Below are 23,868 nucleotides of genomic sequence, written 5' to 3'. Positions count from 1 at the left end.
GCTTTCCGAATTTGCAGGGGGAGAGAGGATAATATTATTCCCAATATTGCAGAAGATGTACACGCCTCCACCTCCCCCCGCCGTGATATTGTCCTTAATATTCCAAGGCACAGAAGACGATGTTACTCCCAATATCGCAGAAAGTGTCCACCCCCCAGTGATGTTGTTCCCATGATCCAGGAGGGAAGAGGATGATATGACTTTCAACCCCTGCACCCTGCAATGCTCTCACCCTGCAACACCGACACCCAGCTCAAGCTGACGTAGGACCAGAGGCGCTGGCTGGGGGTGTTGATGGCTTCTTTTTTCTCCCTTGCCAGACTCAGTAGAGGAAGCTGAGACCGAGCAGCCACAGGAACGAGGTGGGTTTTGCCGGTGGCTCAGGCTTCCTCTGGTTGAGTTGGGCCTTGGAGTAATGCTGGGGGAAGTCACAGAGCTGAGTATGGTGGGCATTGGATCCGGCTGTCACCCCTCTGCGGTGTGGGCTGGGGGCTTGGGGGACGTCACCTGAGGTGGGCCTGAACCTCCCGTCTACTCTGGCACTGGAGGATGTGGGGTCCCACACTTCTTCCAGTGAACATGCTGGCCCCCGCCTGGTCCCCGAGCGAGGTGGGGCATCCTTTCCACTGCTGGGGCCCACGTGTAGCTGTGGGTTCCTTTCTCATGACCTGGAGAAGCTGCAGCTCGCCCTGTGCTCTGCCTCAGAGATGGGAGGCCACACTGCCCTCAGCGGGTGGCAGAATTGAGAGCCTTAGGTTCCAGGGGCCTCAACTGAGGTCCCTGAAGGGTCTGCTCCTTCCTGAGGGGCTGATTCAGGGAGACCCTCCATTCTCCCCTCTATGGCTCTGTCTCTTCCCATCACACAGGGTCCGTATGTGGACAGCCTGGTGATGTGGACGCCCCAAGGGCCCTTGGAAGTTCCCTGGGAATGGGATCCATCCCAGTACATTTGGGATGCAGGCATAAGGTCCCAGAGGCAGCCCGGGAAGCCATTGGGGAAGGGAAGGCTGTTGTAGGTTTGCCTCAGGGACGGGGTGGTTCCACCCTCTGCCAAAGTCCCTGGAGCAATGGCACGTGGCTCTCCAGCTGCCCTGGAGGCCAGGGTAGTGGCTGGGAGGGGCTGTGTGCCTCTGCCAAGTGGGAGAGATTTCTTAGCTAATCTAGTGTAGTCAAGTCAGACATTTGTCTCTGAATCATATTTATTAATTCCAAGGCTTTACAGACGAATAAGGAGACAGTTTGTATTGAAAATACCTTTTACATGTGAGCTTGAAACAGAGTCTGTTTAAATCTAGGTTTTTTCCTTCCCAGTAATGCCTCCTTTCATCCCAGGTTTTCCAACAGGAAATGCGCTTGTTTGCTCACCTCTGGGAGGGGGCTTTGGCTAAGAAGCCAGCAGGCGTCAGCGGGCTGCTTGAGCAGCCTGGCCTTTGTTAACCCTTTAGGAACTGTGGGCTTCAGGTTTTCAGACCATCCAAGGTAAAGGTGGCCACAGGGGCCTGGAAGCTTTCCCATCCTTCCTGCAGGGATGGTCCGTTTCCCTGCACGGAGCTGGGTACATGGCTACAACACCCCTGTCCTGTGCCATCAGTGGCTTTACCAATTTTGCATAGCAACTTTTGAGCTGATCAATAGCTCTGATTGGCTGTTGGGGATTTCATGGATTCCTGTACCCCATCGGGGGGCCTGAAAAGGCATCTCTGAGGGATCACTGAGCTGACATAGTGCCCTAAAACCATGCCGTCAGGTGGGTGACAAAGCAGGACAGGAGGGTGATTTTGTAGGAGAGTCGGGCCACAGGCCTGCGTATTCTGTCCCCATAGTGCCGGAGTTCCTACGTGCTCCAGGCCCTGGGTTTGCATTGCACATAATTCTCAAGGGCTAATGGCAAGCTGCACCAGGGACACAGAGGGCGGGGATGCGGGGACCCTGTCCCCAGTGGACCAAGGACTCACTGCTGGACTCTAATCTGTCTAGTTGTTTTTGTGACTTGCAGAAATACCTCCACCTTGCCTGGGCCCGGGGCCACAGGAGACCCTGCAGAAGATGAAGAATGTTCTGGAACAATATAACAAAGACCTGCCCAGGCTGCCCCCAGCATCCAGCAACGTGAGTTTGCAGGACCCTGAGGAGCTCTCCTTCTGCTTGGAAGCTGAGGATGACTGGGAGGACCCAGAGGCCCTGAGCTCACTGCTGCTATTCCTGAACGCCCCCGGGTACAAGGCCAGCTGACGTGGCGCTGCCATGGCTGAGCAGCGTGTTCTGCAGCTTTAGCGACGAGGAGCTGACTGGGCACCTGGCACAGGCCCGAGGGGTGGCCAAGAAAGCTGGCCTCGTCACGGCCCTGGCCAGACTCTGCTTCCTCCTGAGGCGGCTGTGCAGCAGGAGGCTCAAGCTGTCCCAGGCCTGGGTGTACTTTGAGGAAGCACCGGGGGCCCTGGAGGGCAGCTTTGGGGACCTGTTCCTGGTGGTGGCTGTGTACGCCAACCTGGCCAGTATTTACTGGAAGCAGAATAACTGGGAGAAGTGTACACAGGTGGTTCCCAAAGCTGTGGCCCTGCTCCTGGGGACACCTGGCCACATCTGCAGCACCGAGGTGGAGGGGGAGCTCCTGCAGCTGGTGCTACGGTGGGCGGTGGGTGGCCAGAGCCTGCAGGCCGAGGCCCGGGCCTGCTTCCTGCTGGCCAGGCACCACGTGCACCTCAAGCAGCCCGAGGAGGTCCTGCCCATCCTAGAGCGGCTACTGCTTTTGCACAGGGACTCGGGAGCCCCAGAGGCTTCGTGGCTCTCAGACTGTCACCTACTCCTAGCTGACATCTGCAGCTGCAAGTGCCTGCCCCACCTGGTGCTGAGCTGTGTCAAGGTGGCCTCATTGAGGGCACAGCACTCGCTGTCCGGCTCGCTGAGGATCGTGAACCTGGTGCTCCAGAACGTCCTTCAGCCCCACAGCCTCCCCACTACCTCAGGCGAGCGCTGGCCTCCCTAACCCCGGGCACAGGCCAGGCAATGCGCGGACTTCTCCACGCCAGCCTGGCCCAGCTGTACAGCCACCGTGGCTACCACGGCCCGGCCATCACCTTCATGACGCAGGCGGTGGAAGCCAGTGCTGTTGCCGGAGTCCGTGCCATCATGGACCGCCTGGTGGCTGTGGCCTGGCTGCACGTGCTTCAGGGGCAGAGCCCAGCGGCCCTGAACATCCTGCAGTCTGTCCAGGATGCAGTGGTGGCCAGCGAGGACCAGGAGGGCGTGAATGCCAACATGGTGGCCGTGGCTCTGAAGAGAACGGGCCGGACGAGGCAGGCAGCCGAGAGCTACTACCGCGCCCTACGGGTGGCTTGGGACCTGGACCAGAGGAGGAACCAGGCAGTGGTGCTGGCCAACTTCGGGGCCCGGTGCCTGCACGCGGGTGCCAGCAGGCTGGCCCAGCACTACCTCCTGGAGGCCATGAGGCTGTTCTCGAGGCTGCCCTGCAGGGAGTGTGGCCGGGACTTCACCCACCAGGGCCCGGCTCAGCAGGGCAAGGGCTAGTACGAGTGGGCCCGTCTGGTCGCCGTGGAGATGGGCCACGTGGAGAGTGGGTACCCCGGGTTGTCCTGTGCACCTTCCAGGGCCACTCGGGTCAGGGCACACCTGGAATTTGTGATTCAGAAACAAGTGGTTTTTCCACCATCGAAAGTGCTGAGTCATGGCCAACAGCAGATGTTGGCAAGTGCCCTGGAGACAGGCCGTTCCCATGCAGGGCCAGGCCCTCTGTGTCTACTGGGGCAGCGAGCTCTTCCCGGTTTGCCCAGGGACCATCCTGCCTTGAGCACTGAAAGGCCTGCGTGCTGGGAATCCCTAGACATAACCCTGGGGTCGAGGCAGGCTCTGCTGAGCTGGGACTTGGGGCCCCTCCATGAGCCAGGCCTGGAACGCCGGTTCTTGTGCCTGTGTTATCTGCTTGGTATGTTGGCAGCCTGTGCACCTGTCATCCCACTTCACAGAGGACACGGGGCAGGTGATTGCCCAAAGCCGCAGAGCAGTTCACGCAAAAGCTTGTTGTGCAGAGTGGGCCAGGCCCCACCCACAAATGGGGCTTGTGGGGTCCTCAGGTGGCAGTGGCTGAATGTAGGAATGTGAGCTTCAGGCCAGAGAAGCCACAAAAGGGTGAGTGGCGTGATGGCGGGGCAGCACTTGGCCCCGGGTTAGGGAAGACTCTTCAGTCTGGGACCAGAGGGTTGATTGGATTTAGTTAAGTAATAGGTGATGGTGGTGGGGACGGGGAGGGGCTGGTGGTGTAGGCTGTGTGAAGGCCCAGGGGTGAGCTAGTAAGGATGAGTGGCGGTGGGTGAATGGTGGTGAGTGAGCGGGAGTGTGAGCAAGGTTGAGTGAGTCGGGCTTACGCAGAGAGGTGCAGAGTTGGGAGTGGGTGGGTTGGGTGCTGGATAGTGAGCAGCTCTTCTGGAGAGCTAAGCAGGGCCTGGGGCCTTAGGCTGTGGCTTGGCCTTTTCCCCAAGAGCACTGGGGAGCCATGGAGTGCTATAGAACAGTCACTGCAGACTGAGCAGTGAACGGACAGTAGGTGGGCAGGGCTGTCCGAAAGCTAGGCCGCAGGAATAGGATATAGGATAGATGAGGAAGTTGAGTCTAGGGAAATGACCAAGACAAGGGATGCTGTTGTGGAGCCCCTCTGCCTTGCAGCGCTTTGTCCATCCTCCCAGGATAGACGTCATGGCATAGTGAGACCACTCAGAGGTGGCTCCTGTGGCCTGGCCCAGAGCCCCAGGGGCTGTGGCCAAATCTGCCCATTTCCCAGCATAGGCCTGTCACCCACTCCTGGCCCTAGGAGGGATGAGATTTTGGAGAGGACCATGTGAAGGGGCCCCGGTCCCACACATCTGCCCAAGGAGGGTGGGGGTTTCAGACCCAGGCTTCTTCCCCAGGGGCATTCTCTGACTAGAAGGAGACCCTCCAGGAACCCAGCGCCCAAGCCCCCACTGCGGGGAGGGGCACAAAGAGGGCGGGGGAGCAGGGCAGGGAGGGGAGCACAGGGAAGCTGGCCCAGGGCCCCAGCAGCCCCTGTCCTTGGGATCATTTGGTTTCTTGGCATCAGATTCTTTGAGCTGCTGGGCCTGGGGTCGTCCCAGGGCTGCGGATGGCCCGAGTCCCAGCTTGAGCCTCTCTTGTTGGGTGACACGTCTTCCCATCTCTGCCTGCACACCTCCCCAAAGGTCATCTCAACCCCAGCAGAGGCAGTACGTGCAGTCTGGGCTATTCTTCCTACTATGGTGGCTTTCATCATCTGACCTCTGCCTGCCCCGAGTCTTCACTCCTGGCCTTCATCTGTCCCCTTAAATGTGACCACAGCAGCCACCTGTGGCTTCTTTCCACAGAAGACAGAGCCAATTGTGTCACCTGCTTCCCTGGGGCAGGGTTTCAAGGTCTCACATCCCATATGTGGCCCACTCGGCTTCCCCCGAGCATCCTGATGTGGTGGGGTAACCATGGCCCTGGCCACCCCACTCACAGGGCCCGGTGACATTGCTGCAGTTACACCTCCTCGAGTGTCGGACTTACTGAGAGTGCAGGGAAGGAGCCAGATTCCATGGCGACCTGGGAGACTGGCTCCAGTCTTGGCCTCAGGTTCACAGAAGGAAAACAGGCCAGTGTGCTAAAGCCATGCTTCTCAAAGTGTGGTGCCTGGACCAGGAGAGCAGCATCCATGTCACCTAGGAGCTTTGGCAAGTGGGAGTTCTAGGGTCTGCCCCAGGCCTGTGGAGCCGGAAGTTCTGGGGGCAGGGCCAGCAAGCTATACGGACAGGCCTCTGGGTGACTGCGATGCCTGCACATCTCAAGAACCATCGGCCTAGATAGCCACTGAACACTAACGGCTCCTGGTGCGTCTGGAGAAGACACAGGCCATGTCTGGGAAGAGGGGAGATGGACTAGCACACTCCTCCTGCCACAGGGCAGCACGATGCTCGATTCCCTCAGAAGGATGTCCTTCATCTTTTCCATGCCGTGTGTGTTCACCCTGGCCCTCCCAGCAGCCTGGGAAGGGCAGAACACTGCACACACAAGAGGGCCGTTCCCAGTCCCCACATTCCAGATTCATCTGTCACCAGACCCAGGAGGAGGCAGACTGGTTCCAGGAGGATGAAAGCCCTTGTTCTGACACCGTGTCTGATTCCAGGGCCTACAAATCCTCTCTGGACTACACCAAACGAAGTCTGGGGATTTTCATTGACCTCCAGAAGAAAAAGGAGGCGGCGCATGCCTGGCTGCAAGCATGGAAGATCTACATCCTGCGGCAGAGCGAGCTGGTGGACCTGTACATCCAGGTGAGTGGCAAGGGCTGCAGGAGGGCCCCTGTGCTGTTCACTGTCCATCCATCCATTCATCCTTCCATCATCTATTTACCTGTTCATCCATCTGTCCATTCATCCATCCTTTTATCATCCATCTATTCACCCATCTATCCATTCATCCTTCCATCATCTGTTTACCTGTGGGTCCATCCATCCATCAATCATCCATCCATCCTTTTATCATCCATTCACCTGTCTGTCCTTCCATCCATCTATCCACTCACCTCCTGTTCATCCTTCCATCATCCATCCGTCCATCCATCCATTCACCTGTTCATCCTTCCATCCATACATCATCCATCCTCCTCTTCATCCTTCCATCCATTCCCCCATTCGTCCATCCATCCATCTACCCACCAATCTACCTATTAATACATCCCTCCATTCATATGTCCATTTACCCATACATTTGTCTATCCACCCATCTATCCATCCATATGTACATACATCATCTACCCTCCACCCATCCATACATTGTCTACCCACCCATACATACACACATCATTCCAACCACCCACCCATTCATCTGTCCATCCACCCAAGCATCCGTCTGTCCACACACCCATCCATCCATCCATCCACTCATTCCTAAGCCACTGCTGAGCATCTGTTGTATGCCTTTTCCCTCCGTCCAACTGGTTCCCTCATATCCTCCCCCAGTGGCCAGCATCTTCTCCCTGAGGGCAGAGGCGTGGCCCCTCAGTGCCCAGCACCTGCTGGTATACAGCACATGCTCAAATAATGTGGCCACTCAGTTAACACACAGAAGAACCTGCTCCAAGCAACACGTGGCACATCTCCTTACAAAATGCATCTATCGTAGCGGCTGTTTACAGAGGCTTTCCCAAACAGTGTGATCTGGAACAACTTGTGAAGCCCACGAACCTGGTGAAGCTTTCATCATTGAGCACGTGCTGTATACCTCCTTGAGCTGAGGAGAGGGATCAAGAGCTCATGGCCAAGAAGGGACCAGGCCCACCCACAAACACTGTTGGGTGTGGGGCCCGGAGCTGTGACAGGGATGTGGCAATGCAGAAAGGAGCCAGGGGATGGGCTCCCAGCAATCTGGGGGCCACGGAGACTGGTTTGAGTGCAGGGAGAGTGGGCTAGGGCTAGCCCTGGTGGTAGGATTCACAGGTGTCGGGCTCCCGGGCTGCAGCTGCTCAGTCATCTCCTGTCACTCAGGTTCATCAGTTCATTGTCCTCATGCCAGTGGTGGGGGCAGCCCTAATGCCCAGGGTCTGATAAATGCTCAGGTGTACCTGCAGTGTGTGACAGGAAGGAGGCTGGCGAGGGTGGGCGTGGCCACCTCGCCAGGTGTGGGTCTTGAGGGAACTTCTGCCTCCTTTCAGGGGCACAGAATGTGGCGCTGTACACAGGCGACCCCAACCTGGGGCTGGATCTGTTTGAGGCAGCTGGAGACATATTCTTCAATGGGCCTGGGAGCGGGAGAAAGCCGTGTCCTTCTACCGGGTGAGCCTCAGCCTGGAGGGCTGAGGCACAGGTGTGGCAGGGCAGAGGCCTCCCACCTGGAGGAAGGGCCACCCATGCACATGCTTAGTTTCCTAGTGGTCTCACCAGGAATGATACTGACTGTGCCCCCTGCCTGGGACAAACACTTGGAGCCTGGACATGGCAATGGCCTTACCCTTGCACTTGATCTCAAGCAACCATGAGCAGGAAGTCCTGTCCCCATCTTACAGATGAGGAAACTGAGGCTCAGGCACAGGGACATGTCAAAGGGCACAGCATGTCAGTGGGAGGCCCAGGACTGCATGCAGCCCGAAGCGGGGACGGCTTCTCCCTTCCTCTGAGCTCACGGTGTGGCTCAGCCCTGGGCACAGATAAATGTGGTGCTTTTAGAGCAGAGAGGAGTGCCGGCTCCCCCCAGTCAGACCCCCGGTGCGCAGGTGGGAGAGGCTGGTCTGAGGCTGCCGGGTGTAGCTGGATGGGCCTCAGGTGACTCTTCAGCCCCTAACTTGGGCGTTTGACCCGTGCGTTATCCCAGAGCACAGAGCTGTGTCGAGATCCAGGGGTAGCTGGGGCGTGGGAAGCTCCAAGCACATGTTCGAGCTGAGGAGGGCGCTGGGCAAGGTGGGTGCTGCGGGAAGCCTGACCCCACCTGCCCGTGTGGTAGGACCGGGCGCTGCTCCTGGCAGTGACTACGGGGAACCGCAAGGCGGAGCTGCGGCTGTGCACAAGCTGGTGGCACTGCCGGCCATGCTGGAGGAGCCCCATGAGGGCTTGGAGTTTGCCCACATGGCCCTAGGAACCCCAGGAGGGCTTGGAGTTTGCCCACATGGCCCTAGCCCTCAGCATCACTCTGGGTAAGTCCCCTGAGCCCCCACCCTGCCAGGAGCCACACTGCCAGAGCCCAGCCTCCAGGTCTTCAGGGCAGGAGCTGAACCCAGCTGGCTTCCCAGTCCAGCCGTGGGGCACATCCCGAGGTCTCTCACGCGGTGCAGAGCCCCCTGCCTGGCTGAGCTCTGCTTCCTCTGCCTCTTCCCGCTGCTGACCACAAGGGCTGCCCAGTGTGGCCTGTGCCTTCCAGACATGCCAGGCATCTCGTTGGTCCCTGTGCCAGGCTGAATGGCATATTCCCTTTCTCTTGTGCCCTTCCCACCTTCATCAAGCACACGGCTCTCTGGCTGATGAAGTCCCAGTTCCCCTTCCAGCAGCCTGCCCCTTAAGGCTGGGCATCCCCTGGTGCTGTGCCAGGGTTGTCTGTCTTCCTCCAGACACAGGGAGCCCTGGGCAGGCCGCATGCCCCAGCGCCTTGTGCCCCGGGTCCCAGTACACAGTAGGTGTGCAGCTGTGTGGGAATGCATTGAATGCAGGCTCCACGGCACTCGCCCTGAAAAGGGGAGGATATCAGAGACAGCCAAGGTGGGTTTGCGCATCTGTGGGGGGACCTGGAGCTCAGGCACTCAGTGACTCCCCAGGGTAGGGGGCTCTGATCGTGACACACCCAGGAGTCGGATGTCACATCTGTGGGTTGCCTGGAGCCCTGGTGCCCGGGAGCACCTGGACTGCATGGCTTTTGGGCTCCCCTGGTTAAAACCAGTGAGCAAAGGCAGGTGGCTATGTGTAGGCAGAGCTGGGCCATCCAAGTCCGACTTGCCAAAGCCTCACAGTAGACGGGGGCAGGCCTTATTAGTTCTGCTTTGCAGATGGGAAAGTGAGTCTGGGAACCTGGAAGGGACTGGGCAGAGCTTCCCAGGTGACCACAGGTGCCTGGAGGCAAGCCAGGTGCTGCCCGAGGTCTGCATACCTGCTCCTGAGGGGCCTGTGCCCCTACCTGCCCCAGGGAGCCACGTCCTCACACCTGCCCCTTTGGCCTGCACCCCAGGGGACCGGCTGAATGAGTGCGCGGCCTACCACCGGCTGGCTGCCCTGCACCACCGGCTGGGCGACGGCGAGCTGGCGGAGCACTTCTACCTCAAGGCCCTGTCGCTCTGCAACTCACCGCTGGAGTTCGACCAGGAGACCCTCTACTACCTGAAGGTGTACCTGGTGCTCGGCGACATCATCTTCTACGACCTGAAGGTGGGTGGGAGGGGCAGGGCTCGGGGTGTTCCCGGCCCCCTTGGAGTGGGATCTCCACCCAGACCCCAGAGTCCTGGGTTCCAGCCTTCCTTAGGAATGGCCCAGTGGCCTCCTGGGAGCTCTGCACCCAGCTGGAGGAGCCGGCAAGGTTAGCAGATACAACCCAGCTCCCAAGGTGGCCAGGCCCCACCCTCAAGAACTCAGTCTCAGCCAGGGAGGCTGACACATGAGCGGGCAATGGTGGCCTCTGGGTAAAAGGGGATCGTAGTCGGGAGGCCCTCCTGGAGGAGGTGACACCAAAGCTGAGTCTTGACAGTCAAGTGTCAAGTTGCATTTAACAAAAACAGGGTCGGGGGGGAGGACACTTAGGAGGATGGCATCATCCTCATGTTGAATCCACATTGCAAGATCCAACCCAAATCCCAGCGCCTCCTCTAGGAAGCCTGCCCAGGGTGCCAGCCTGCACCGAGCAACTCCTTCCTGGAGTCCTGAGACACCTTGAATCTTCACATCACCCAGGAAGGGTGGGGTGGGGCCAGTGTCTTACCATGTGCTTCACAGACAGGGAAACCCCAGCGCAGGGCAGGTGCAATGGGGCGGGGCCCAAGCCAGCCAGACTGAGGCCTTGCTGGGTCGGGTCTGTCTCGAGGGAAGGTGCTGGGACCTGTACTCCCTCTGCCCCCAGTCCTGCAGGGGTGGAGAGCTGGGACTGGCAGACTCAGACCTGGGATGTCTGCACTCCTCTGTCCAGCAGGTGCCCGCCCCTCCTCAGCATCGCACTGGCACCGCTTCAGTGCTCCTTATGGGCTGAGGGGCCAGGGCGCTCCAGTCCAGGGACCGAGATCTTGGGAACCTTAGAACAACATGAGGAGCAGGGGCAGCCCTAAGACCCCACCCCGAATCCCCCACCACAGGCCTGGGGCTGCCTGGGAGGCCCCCGCCCAGTGCTGGCAACACCTGGTGCTCAGAAGCTGTCCCGGTGGCCTCCCAAGTCCCAGCCAGACAGGGAGGTGCCAGGTGTCAGGCCCAGAGGGACGCTGCTCACTGCTCAGGGGCTCACCTGGAATCCAGGGAATGGGCCTCCCAGAAGAGGCCTTTCTCTTGGTCAAGCCTGCCGCCCACTCCGCCTGCCCAGGAGGAAGGAAAGGGCCAAGTAGTACCTGAGAAGCCAAAGTCCACGGTTAGGGTCGAGGGGCACAGCCCTCTGGGCCTCATTGTGACTATGCTGTCAGCGCAGGCCAGCTTCCCACAGGAAGGCCCCCTCGGAATTCCCAAGGGAGGCTGTCTTTCCAAGGCCACGCCCTCCTCCTTGTATAGGAGGCTCTGGACCCAGGGCCCAGAGGAGTGGGAGAGAAAGCCGGGCTGGATGGGGCCTGGAAGGCTGGCGGAGAGGCAGGGGTAAATGGGCATCCTTGCCGATTGCCTCTAAAATGGGGTCCCCTTTAGTCTACACATGAGAGTGAGCCCTGGAATAGGGTGGATTAGGTGTAGTCCTGGCTCAGCCTGCCACTCACTAGCTGCTGCACACACTACAGGCACACTGAAATGCACAGACACATACACACTCAGGCGCGAACACACACACACACACACACACACACACACACACACACACACACACACACAGGCCTGCCTGCACTGAGCAACTCCTTCCTGGAGGACACACACACGCATACACAGAGACATATGCTTTGGCTGGCTCCTTCCTGTTTACTTGGGATGCCCCCACTCCTTCAGGAAGCCCTTGCCTCCCAACCCTGGCTGAGGCTGGGGCCTCCTGGGCCCCCCACAGGCTTCTGGGCTTCCCTCTACCACAGTCCGGGCCACCCTGTATGGTCAGTGTTCACTCCCAGGTCCCTCAGCCTGGGAGCAAGGATGTTAGGCTCAGCCATACACCCAGCACAGAGTCCAGTGTTCGGCTGGGCGGTGACTCAGGGCCCTGCTCCGTGTGTGGGGCGGGGCAGTCAGGGAATGGACTGCTGCATCTTGGACTTTGTCCTTGGCCCTAGGAGCCATCTTGAGATGGTAAAGGGGGACAGGCCAGGCACGAGTCTTAGGTCCCTTGGGTGACCCCCATGTGGAGGAGGCACCTGGGGAGAAGCCGGGTGGGGGACGGTCAAGGAAGAGGTATCGGAGGCCAACCCAGGGATGGTGAGTTTGAGCCAAAGATGCATTGAAAACAGGATTGGATGTCTGGGGAGTCACACTCCGTCAATATTTCAGGGAACATTGCCAGAGAGGACACCTGGGAGATGGTTGTGTACCTGGCCTGGCCAGTGGAGGGCCTGGAAATGGTCAGCAAGGACAGGGGCCAGAGGGGAGCCTGGATCACTCAACGCTGTGCCCCTGCTGGGGCTTGGAGCCATGGGTCCTGCATGGAACTCAGAGCAGGCAGGATCGGCGCTGACCTCAACCCATGGGGAAAGCAGCCACTGCCTGCAGAGAGGGTGGGACTGGGGCAGGAGGCTTCATGTGAGTGGGGGCGTAGGGACAGTCAGGAAGTATTCCAGGGGTGTCAGGGTCATCCCCACCTCCTGCAGCTGAGACCACAGCAGTGCCACAGGCTTCAGGGCTCATGGGGTGAGCCAGGATTGGCTGGACATATGGAAGGACCCGGAGACAGGAACGGCCTCTGGGAAGACAGGCTCCGAGTCCCCCTTTTGCTGAGCATGGCCTGTCCCCTTCAGGACCTGTTTGATGCAGCCGGGTACTACCAAGCTGGCACTGGCAGCCACCGTGGACCTGGGCAACAAGAAGGCGCAGCTGAAGATCTACACGCGGCCGGCCACCATCTCCCACAACTTTCTCCTGGACCGCGAGAAGTCGCTCTTCCTTCTACCAGAAGGCCAGGACCTTCGCCACAGAGCTCAACGTCTGCACGGCCCACCTGCCTCCTCTGCCACTCTGCGGGTGGGCCCCCTTAGGTTGGCCCCCAGCCACCCTCACTGAGGACAGCATCTGAGAGAGTGGGTTTTGTGCAAGGAGGATGGTCTCCTGCCTCTCCTGGTGTCTCCATGGCTCATTTTCTGGGAAATGGAGGCATGAAAGCAGGGGTCAAATAGCAATAAAGGTTTTTTGTTTTTGTTTTTTTTTTCCAATAACCTACTAAAGTCCCCAGGGCATCCTTCCCTGTGTGCTTCCTGGGGCGTGTCTACTAGGGGCCAGCTCCTTCCCTGGTAGCAGCCCTCTGATCTTGGGGATGAGAAGGACCCCGAGTCCAACAGACCTGGGCCAGGTCACCATGAGCCTCGGTTTCCTTGGCGGCCAGAGGGGAGATGGTGGTGGAACTCCCTGGGCAGCTCCCTGCTCTCCCTGCTCGGAGCTTTTGCTGTAGGTCTCGTGCCGCCCTTGCCTTTAACCTTCAGGCCACTGTGCCCGGATGTGGGGGCTGCTAGTGCCCCTGTTCACCATTGAAGAAACAGAGGCACAGAGAGGTTAAGTGTCTGGCCCACCGTCACACAGCAGGTAGGGGGGGAGACACAGAGCCCAGTACACTGACCAACACACCACCCTGCCAGCCTGCTGCCAGGAAGGTGTCCCCCATTAGGACCCAAAGTCAACTCCTTGTCCTCTCTTGTGATGTCAGGAGAGCCACAGGCCCGTGAGGGTGGCCCCGGGGATCCCTCACTCAGTGTCCTCTGCTCCCAGACTTGGCTGGGCCGAGCCTGGCCAGTCCCACCTTTGGCCACTGGTCAGCCCTGCGGGAAGTGAGATGCAGGGATCTACAAAGACTGCCTGTGTAGACACTGCTGTCCAGTGTTGAAAGCCTTATCTGGGCTGCCCCCCAAGCCGCCCCCATATACCCCTCCTCTTCTGGCCCCCGGCCCTCATCCCAGTCCCAGGAGTCCCAGGTTTTCCTTCTTGGAATCTCTTGGCCCCAGGGAACACGGCTCACACGGTCTCTTTGCCAGTTTACGGCAAGGAAACCGAGGTTCAGAGACTGTGAGTGTCCCACATGATTCTTACATACATTGCACTCTCCCAGGCCCCTCTTTTAAACACTTTAAATGAGGTGACATTCACATCGCATGTGATTAACTATTTCAACACAAATCATGTGGTGGCATTTGTGCATTCACAGTCCTGTGCAACCACTCACGCCATCTACTTTCAAAATGTTTTCATCTCCCCAGAAGAAACCTCCCATCGTTGCTAAGCAGTTACCCCTCCTTGGTATCCCCCAAGCCCCTCGTTTAATGAAAGGGGAAACTGAGGCCCGGAGAGAGACTTGCCAGTGGGCGGAGCTCTGAGAAGGAATCAGGCACCCATCTGCTGCTTCAGTCCTGGGTTGGTTTTCCACCCAGCAGAGGTGACAGAGCCGGGAGGTTCTGGGAGCGCCACAGGGGAGCCCCATGCTTGCAGCCAGAGCCCTGCCCCGAGCCTCCCCACCAGGGGGCAGCAGAGAGCTTTCCAGAGCCGGCCGCGGGGCTGGCGGGAAGCAGTGGGTCAGACCTGCTAACAAGCCTCATTCATGTTGACCCCAGATCGCTGTCTCTGTGGGTTGAGCTTGGGAATTGGAGGCCACATGATTGGAAACATGAAGACGGCTCGGCCTGGCTGGAGCAGCGGGAAGCGCCGTCACGTTTACTGAGGACACAGACCTCCTGCCCGCTGGGCCGAGCCTGCAGCCATTCTTCTCAGGGTGGGGTCCACAGGTCCGGGTTGCTCTCGGCCCCCGACCTGCCTCAGAGTCCGGGGGGCTTTGGAACTGTGCCTCCCCATCTCCACCCACCCTGGCTGGTGCCATGAGGGGCCTGGATCCTGGGATCCTGTTCCTCTTGGGCAGCAGAGACTGGGGGACCAGAGGAGATGATGGGTCTTCAAGCCCCACATTCAAACCCCAGCCCACCACTCACAGTCTGGGGGTGCGGGGTGAGGGAGTTGATTTCTCTGAGCCCCAGTTTGGTCACCACTAAAATGAGGTCGACCTACTGGGGCACACTGCCAGCTCCAGGGCTAATAGACGCCTATTTCCTACTGACAATACTTCTTACTCCTAGGAACAGCTCCAACAACCACACACTAGGGAACGCTCAACCCACGCCAACTTGTCAGAGGCACGTGAACCAGAGCAACTCCATCTTGAATGGGGGCTGGGTAAAGGGAGGCTGAGACCTGCTGGGCCGCATTTCCAGGAGGCTAGGCATTCTTAGTCACAGGAGATAGGAAGTCGGCACAAGATACAGGTTATAAAGACCTTGCTGATAAAGCAGGTTGCAGTACAGAAGCCAGCCAAAGCCCACCAAACCCAAGATGACCACGAGAGTGACGTCTGATTGTCCTCATGGCTCATTATGTGTTAATTATAATGCATTAGCTGCTAAAAGACACTCCCACCAGCGCCATCACAGTTTACAGATGCCATGGCAACATCTGGAGGTTACCCTACATGGTCTAAAAAGGAAAGGACAGAAACTCTCAGTTCTGGGAATTACTGGAACCCCTTTCCTGGAACACTCATGAATAGTCCAACCCTTGTTTAGCGTATGATCAAGAAATAACCATGAAAATGGGCAACCAGCAGCCTTTGGGGCACTCTGCCTATGGAGCAGCCATTCTTTTTTTTTTTTTTTTTTTGGAGATGGAGTCTTGCTCTGTTGCCCAGACTGGAATGCAGTGGCGTGATCTTGGCTTACTACAACCTCCGCCTCCTGGGTTCAAGCGATTCTCCTGCCTCAGCCTTCCTAGTAGCTGGGACTACAGGCACCTGCCACCACACCCAGCTAATCTTTTGTATTTTAGTGGAGACAGGGTTTTGCCATGTTGGACCAGGCTGGTCTCGAAGTTCTCACCTCAGATGATCCACCTGCCTCGGCATCCCAAAGTTATGGGATTGCAGGAGTAAGCCACTGCGCCCGGCCAGAGTAGCCATTCTTTTAATTCTTTTCTTTCCTAATAAACTTACTTTCACTTTATGAACTTGCCCCGAATTCTTTCTTCTGTGAGATCCAAGAACCCTCTCTTGAGGTCTGGATCAGGACCCCTTTCCAGTAACTTACTTAACCTCTCAGACCCTTCATCTCTTCATCTGTAACCAAAGACAAAGCCTCCCCCGAGGTTCCAACAGTGAGGAGAGAACGCATGGGAAACGAGGGGCACGGAGTTGGTGTGCAGAAGCAATGTCACAGACTGGCTGTCAAGCCACTGTCATATTGGAAGTAATATCATGCTCTCCCCCACAAGTTATGAGGAACAATATCACAGAGGGGTGTGTACCTTCTCTGGTAGTGGGAGTAGCATCATCATCTCTTCCTTTAGATGACAGGAACAATATCACAGGGTGGGTGTACACACTGTGTTTTTGGAAGCAATGTCATTCTCTCTTCTAGGTTTTATGATGCATATCACAGGCGGGGTGTATACCCCTTGTTATATTGGATGGAATCTCAACCTCTTTCAACCTGTATCTTTAGAACAATATCCCATGGGGGTTGTACATCTCTTCAATATTGGTAGTAACGCCATCTTCTCCTTTCCTGGATATAAGAAACAGTATCACAGGAGGGGTGTACACCCCTTGCAATATTGGTAGTAATATCACCTCTCCCCTGTGGATATTAAGGACAAAATCCCAGGGTGGCTGTAAGGTTCCTACTTTATTGGGAGTAATATCGTCCACTCACCCCCTGGATAAGAGGAACCATATCACAGAAGAATTGTCCACCCCCTTCGATATTGTCAGCCAAGTCATCTTCTTCCCGCCTGGATATTAGGAACGATGCCCCAGGGTTGGGGGCGGTGTACACCCACTGCGGTATCGAAAGTAAAATCAGCCTCTTTCCCGCTGGATATTAGGAACTCTATCACAGGTGTGTGTGCACCTTCTGGGATATTGGGAGTACTATCAGCCTCCAACCTGCTGCATATTAGGAACAATATTCGGGGGGCAGGGTGGTTATACCCCCTGCGATACTGAGAGCAATATTCTTCTCTTTCTCCTGTACAGTAGGAACTACATCACAGCCGTCTGTACACCTGCGATATTGGGATTAATGTTATCCTCTCCCCCACTGAATATCAAAAACAGTATCACAGAAGGGTGTACACCCCCTGCAATATGGCCAGTAATATCATCGTCTCTACCTTTGGATAGGAGGAACAACATCACAGAGGGTGTGTACACTGCCCTGCAATATTGGGAATAATGTTATCCTGTCTTCCCCTGGATATTAAGAACGATATCCCTGGTGGTGGGGGGTGGAGTACATTAAGAACAGTATCACTGGGTGGGGGTACACCCCCTGCGATATTGGGTGTAGTATCATCCTCTCTTCCCTAGGATATTAACAATATCACAGGAGGGGTGTAGAGCCACGGCCCCTGCGTGATTGGGAGTAATAGCCTCTTCGACCTGTGGCCTTTCTATGGAATCTCCTATGACGGCCTGATAAACAGTGTCTGACCAAAAAATTGGCTGGCCGGGGTAATGCTGCACCACGTGCGGGGTGCGAGGGTGGAAGCACATGTGGACATCTACAAGGTGCTGAAGGAGAGTGAAGCCAGCGATGACCGGACCCTTATGGCATTCAACGAACAGGAGTCAAGCGCGGGGCCCAAGGAAGTCCAGGAAACGAGCTGGGGCCAGCCTCGGCAAGGCCAGCATAGCACTAGGGAATGCAACAGGGAAAAGCCCAGGAGAGAGATGGCCCTCAGCTCGAGTGGGAGGCACACGAGGCTTCAGCTGACCTCACGGCCCCTCTGCTCCCTTCCCTGCACTGGAACTCAGTTCTGAAGGAAGAACCCGGAGCAGAACTACTGTTTTCTGAGGTTCTGTGCCAAGCTGAACTAAGGAGTCTTCAACAGGGCTGGGAGTTTTCACCGCAAACTCTGGAGCCCTTCTGGATGTGAACATCTAAGGTAAAGGCCAGCGGCTGCTCTCCAGGAAGCGCCAGGCGGCCAAGCCACTGATGTGACCCCACGTGCCAAGGTGGCCACCATCCCGTCTGCAGCTGAGTGAGGACCCTCTCTGCAGCAAAGGCCTGTGGAACTACCTGACCATAGAGGTGGGTCAGCTTATCAGGGACTGGAGGAGCCACCATGCGGGTGTCAGCACCACGCCCATGACCAGTAGAATCCACTCCCCCAACAGCACATGTTGGTGAAGCTGCCTGCCGAGGAGGGCATGATTTCAGCTCTCTAAAGAACCTCTCATCTCACCAGGAAGGCTATGGTTCCAGGCAGCGGCCCCCAGTGGGCCCGGCTCTGTCCCAGAGCTCGTAGGTACCAGGCACTCAAACCCCTTCCTGCAGGATCCCACAGCTGGCCCTGCAGCCTCGCTAGTCAATGCAGGCAGGAGAGGCCGGCTCCAGAGAAATGGTGCTTACGCTCCCCTAGTCTAGGTGGCATAGAAACAGGACCCCAAGGACTGGATATATCATCTCGCTTTCAATCAATAAAGATAGGCTCTCCCTAAGGCAGAGAAGCTAAAAATTTACCCCGTTCTGGCCAGTGTGACCGACATAAAGCCAAGCTAGCAAAGGGTTGGGGGGAAAGAGTAATAATAAATCTGGCTCATTCTTAGCACAGAAGAAACAAGTTGCTAAAATAAGGGAAAGAAAGCAATGGGAGGAAACGGGGTTCTCTTACCTGGACAACAGCATTCAGGCCAGTGTCCGCGCCCAGGCTTATTTCGGTGCCCGGGACATTGTTGCTAATCGTGGCCGGCACCACACACGGGGGATGCAAAGCTCCTGATGGTGGCTTCCTACCTTGGCCATGTCGCACGCGCTCTTGTAAGCCTGAAGCAGCGGGGCCAAGCCGTTAGCGGGGGTGCCGGGTGCTCACCTGCCAGCCCCAGGGCCTGCACTGAGGTCCAGGAAGGGACAGGAGGGGCCTGAGTCACCAGGGGAAGCCCATTCATGCGGGTCAAGGGGCCCAGGGAAGCTCTGGAGGCTGTGTGGGAGCAGGACAGGCCTCAGCGACACAGGAGGCTGCCTGGGCACAGCCCAGGTCCTTGTGAAAGGGGAGGCCTGCAGGCAGCACAGCAGGGTGGGTGTGAGGCAAGCAGCAGAGCAGGTTGCAGGCAGTGGCGAGTTAGTCACGAGCGGGACAGCTCAGCTCTCGGCATCTCATTGTGGGTAAGGGAGGCCAGGGAGGTCAGGAAGTTTAAAGGCAAAGCCAGTCCTGTAGCTTTCTGCAGGCAGGCAAGGATGAGTGGGATGGGGCCCACAGCTGTAAGGACCACACCAAGTGACCGCCGTCATCGTGCAGAGGCGGCCTCCACGCGCAGGCAGGGAAGGAGGCAGGCAGCTGGATTACCGGTGGGCCACACTCAGCCCCGGGCCGCATCTCTGCTCTCCGGCGGGAGGCTGCCATTTCTGCCCTCGGGAAGCCTCACACAAAGCCACACACGCGAGCAAGAACCTGAGTTGCTGCTCTGGGGTTCCACTGGGAAATGGGCTTTGGTGTCAGAACTGGGAGCGGTTCTCAAGCCCGTGTGCCCCGGGGTTTTTCAGACTCCACCTCAGGGTGTTAACCAAGGTAACAGTAGGACAGGTCCACACGCCCACTGTTCCCACGTCCAAGCAGCCCCACACAGCAAGGTGTTTTGTCATCCACTTGGTGGCAAAACCAACTATTTATGGACTTGGATGTGTCCCTCTTACTGTGAATATCCCCACATCTGCTGCAGAAATGCTACTGTTGGGACACAGGGTGGGGCCCACATGTCCCCGGGAGAGTTGGACACTGAGCGACCCAGGCTCTGCAGCCCTGGTGCAGCCCAAAGCATCCCAAGGCCAGGAGCCCGTGTGGGCTAAGGGCTTCGGACAGTGAGTGGAGATCCGTGGCAGGTGAGTTCACAGCGTGGTGGGTAGGAGGGTAAGGTGGGTGGGTCAGTGCTGGGTGACCACGAGGTGAGCTGTGAACAGGGACCCCCGTGCCCCATGGCATGGCCTCCACGTCCACCCAGGCTCAGCACATGCCCAGCTCTTGGGCTGCTCTGTACAGGCTCTGGCCATGGCAGTCTTTGCAGGACTTCAATCCAAATGCCAGCCTGCTTCCCAGCCAGAAACACTCATCTGGGGATACTCGCTGGCCTGGTGCCCAGGATGTGGCCCCCTCAGCACCACCATGTGGGGGGCTGCTCTTATGCTTTTCAGAGAGGTGATGTCACTCCTTTACTGTGGAATACCCTAGCTCAGGACTGACCAAGACTGGCTGCGGGGAGCCGGCTGCTTCTCCAAGAAGCTCTGGCTGGAAGCCAGAGGGTGTGGGTGACCCGGGGCCAGGAGGGGCCTGAGGCAGACAAGAGGGCAGGTGGGGGGATCTCAGCTCCTTAACTCCACATTGAAATCTGTGGGAATGGCCACATTGCTGCAAATCCTCTCTCCCCTCTTCCCTATCGCTCTTTTTCCTTCCTCAGTCTCCAAAAAAGGGGAGGGAAGATTCAAGACAGGGGAGACCCTGCCCAGAAAAGCATAAAACTCTCAAGACCAAACACAGCCGAGCCCCTGGGTCTGTGGTGGGGCCACTATGACAAGGAATTACAAGGCTGTGGTCACCGCCACCTTCGCGACACCTGACAGCAGCGTGGCACCCACCTACTGTGTTTCTGATGTGACCTGATCAAGCTTACAGGACAGAGTAATGCACCAGCCAGCGCTAAGGAATGAAAGGAGTCCAACGGAAACTCCCTGCAGCCATATCCTGAGAATGTGTAACACCTGCTCTGAGGTATTTCATTCATTCTGTTCTGCCCGGAAGACCCACTCCCCAGCACCGCATAGATTCTGAGGGGCTGTGGTGTCAGCTAAGCATCAATGCTGGCAAGAAGCAAATCATCAGTGAGGATGAGGATGAGGACGCACGTGTCCAAAGCAGATGATGACTTCAGCACATTAGATCCGCCCAGGGCTTCTGAAGTGCAACACGGCCAGGTCCTGAGCCAGACGCCTACTATGGAGCTTGCCCTGTGCTTGGAGGAACTTTCCGCAGCGTCCCTTGTCTCCAGTCCCAGGTGCTGGGAGCATCCCTTCTCCCAGTTCTAACCAGAAACCTCCCTGGACAGTGGAAACATCCCCTGGGGCACAATCACGCCATGAGAATCACCAAATTGACTGAACAACTGGAGCCATCCACAGACCCCAAACATAAATGCTGCCCAGGGCCAGGCCAGGAGTCACGGGTCACAGAGGGTGTGGCCAGACAGGGAAGAGACGCTCACTCCCACACGTCCTCAGCCTCTGACGGCTTCAGGACAGTGGCTGGAGTGACCTGGAGTCACCCACGTCAAGTCGCCTCATGCCCTCATTTTTCGAGTTCGCCACCAGCTCCTGTTCTACGGCCAGACGAGCCCAGTTCAGACCCAAATTCAAACCTTCTCAGGATTCACCCTGTTTGGCCGTCAGTAAACAGGGCTCTGGAGAAAACAGCTGCCATGTCCACATCTCGGTCCCTCTCCCTTCAGGGGTCCACAGAGGGATCCTCGGTGGCTTTCTCGTCCCTGCCAAGACTCCTGAGCAGCTGCAGCATTTGCCAGGGTGGCCTCGATCAGCTCAGCCGGTGTCACTCACCCATCACGAGACTAGAACCACAGCACTCCCAAGACAGCCTCATTCCTCGGAGCTCAGGATCAGAAGGGCAATGAGGACACACATACACACTAAGGTGGCTGTGCCTGGCCAACGGGAGGCTCCACTAACTACACGCTCCAGTTCTTTCTCTATTGTAATCAGTTAACTTAAGGTCCGACAGTGGCTCATCCCTGTAACCCCCGTGCTTTGAGAGGCCAAGACAGGGGGATTGCTTGAGCCCAGAAGTTTGAGACCAGCCATGACAACACAGGGAGACCTCATCTCTGTAGAAATACAAAAAATTAGCCACGCATGGTGGCATGCACGTATAGTCCCAGCTACTCAGGAGGCTGAGGTGGGAGGATCGCCTAAGCCTGGGAGGTCGAGGCTGCAGTGAATCATGATTTCACCACTGCACTCCAGCCTGGGAAACAGAGTGACACCCTGTCTCCAAAAAAAAAAAGAAAAAAAGAAAACAAAATTTTTTAACCTAGCTTTCAGAAACTCGAATGAATGAAAAACTGAATTTAAAACAATCGCATAATAAATCACACAGTCCCTCAAAGCAGGTGGAACTGACCATTTGTGGGGTGTTTGCCTCACGTGTTTTGGTTTTCAAATTTTGACCCTACACGTTTGTTACATATTTACAATCTAAAAAAAAAAAAAAAAAAAAGTTAATTATTGCAGAGGACGCTGGAATTAAAGAGAGATTTTCTTCCTGAATGAAAGTGTACATCACATACCACAAGCATCTACGCTTTGTGTGGAAACTTGAAAATAAAAAGTCACAGGGAGATCAACACCAGCTTTGTCCCACATCTTCAGATGCTCAGCTAACTGCAGTGACTGCTCTCAAATTCTCCACCCATTCCCTCTGGGCAAGTGCCAATTAGGTAACGATTAGGGAAAAAAGAAGCTTCAATCCCTCCCATTGCACACCCAACTTTCACAGACCCAAAAATCCAGCTAAAGCTGGTGAAAGAGCAGTGAAAGCCATGCTGGAATCCCCTCTGTGAAACAGACACTCATGTTCACGTTCCCAGCATGAAGGTCAGCCCAGAGCCGGGCTGGACCCACAGCAGCAAAGCCGTGACGCCCGTCACCAGGATTACTGAAGCAATGCCTAGGTCAGAGATTAGTGACTGCCAAAAATAAGGTGAAAGTTGCCCCCAAAGCCAGTGAACACGGGAAAACCTGGGCAGGTTTCCTTCACAAAGAAAGTTTAAGACACTCAGAAAAGCAAGAAACGAGTGCTAAGCATTTCTAACCATATGAGCTGTATGTTAAAAGCTTATTTTAACTACCAGTGCTAGAAATAAGTTGCATGCCAAGGGTTTACAAAAAAAAAAAAACTTTGAAAGATATTCGTGAGAACTAAGTCGCACAAGAAAAATCAAAACTTGAGAATTTCTGAAAAATTTTAGACATCAAGTTTTAAAAAAATGAAATGCTTCCTGCGTTAGGTACGGATCTTCAGATTCCCACCTGAATCACCAAGTGTGACACACAAACTTGAGGATAGGCATATATTTCTTTTAGCCCGGAATCGCGGTATGTGCCTGTGGTCCCAGGTACTCGGGAGGCTGAGGTGGGAGGATCACCTGAGCCCAGGAGGTCGAGGCTGCAGTGAGCCGAGATCACACCACTGCACTCAAGCCTGGGTGACAGAGTAAGACCTTGTCTCACAAAGAAAAAAACTAACAGAAAAGTTTGTTTCATTATTGTCTCTTGGCAAAAAAACTAAACTAGCCCCAATATTGCCTTGGATGTAACTGAACATCCCCAGTTTACAAACGGGAAAATGAGGTCAACAGCCAAGACCAAAGAGACAACAAATGCAATGGTGCGTTCAGGACAATGACTACAATTATAAAATATTCAGTTCAATTTCTACCCTCAGCATCAAGGTAGGGGCTCCTCATAATGGGAATTGGAGGCTCAAAGAAAATTTAGGCTCAACATTTAAAAAAAAAAAAAAAAGCGGATTTTAATGCTGGTGCAATCACAGGAGACTGCGGCCCAGCCATCCTCAGCGCTGCAGGTACTCACGGGCACACCCGGGGTCTTGGCCACGCTAAGTCCGGGCCGGTGGCCACACAGAAGAGGCGATATAACTTTTTTGGGAGTGAGATCAAAAATGTTCAGTCTAAAAGCCTACTTTTCCAGGGGGGAGAAAAGAACGAGAAACTCTCATTCAGGGTATTTGTAAAAGCCTGTTTCCAGCGCACTGGTAGATAAAAAGGGCCGGGGCCCTCGGGTTAGCCTCAGCGGGCGCCGGCCTGGCAGGGCGCACTGGGACTTACCTCAGTGATAGTGTTCAGGGCTGTGCCTGCCCCATGCTGAAATCCGAACGCGGCACATTGCTCGACACAGTAGCGGGAACCATGACCATGGGCACACAGAACTCCTCGTACTTCTCCCGGACGGCCGACAGCTCCAGGAGTCCCATTTAAATTGAC

The 23,868-nt window shown here is 56.4% G+C and overlaps 1 protein-coding gene across 8 annotated transcripts in view; it reads left to right on the top strand.

The window, feature by feature from the left end:
* Positions 1–12,998, top strand: part of LOC114671026 (SH3 domain and tetratricopeptide repeat-containing protein 1-like) — a 50,408-nt gene extending 37,410 nt beyond the window's left edge. For 2 of the 8 annotated variants that reach the window (XM_077953547.1, XM_077953545.1), the window contains 6 exons: positions 321–362; positions 1,997–2,109; positions 6,173–6,320; positions 7,700–7,820; positions 9,697–9,893; positions 12,434–12,998. In XM_077953547.1, the coding sequence (XP_077809673.1) occupies positions 2,054–2,109; positions 6,173–6,320; positions 7,700–7,820; positions 9,697–9,893; positions 12,434–12,817 (906 nt within the window). In that variant the 5' untranslated portion in view covers positions 321–362; positions 1,997–2,053 and the 3' untranslated portion in view covers positions 12,818–12,998. The other 6 variants (XM_077953549.1, XM_077953546.1, XR_013400871.1 and 3 more) reach the window with 6 other exon arrangements.
* The last annotated feature ends 10,870 nt before the right edge of the window (positions 12,999–23,868 follow it).

This window comes from Macaca mulatta, chromosome 11 (assembly GCF_049350105.2).
Source record: "Macaca mulatta isolate MMU2019108-1 chromosome 11, T2T-MMU8v2.0, whole genome shotgun sequence".
Taxonomy (NCBI): domain Eukaryota; kingdom Metazoa; phylum Chordata; class Mammalia; order Primates; family Cercopithecidae; genus Macaca; species Macaca mulatta.
The sequence above is the reverse complement of the archived record's forward strand: the minus strand, read 5'-3'. Positions and strand labels throughout refer to the sequence as shown.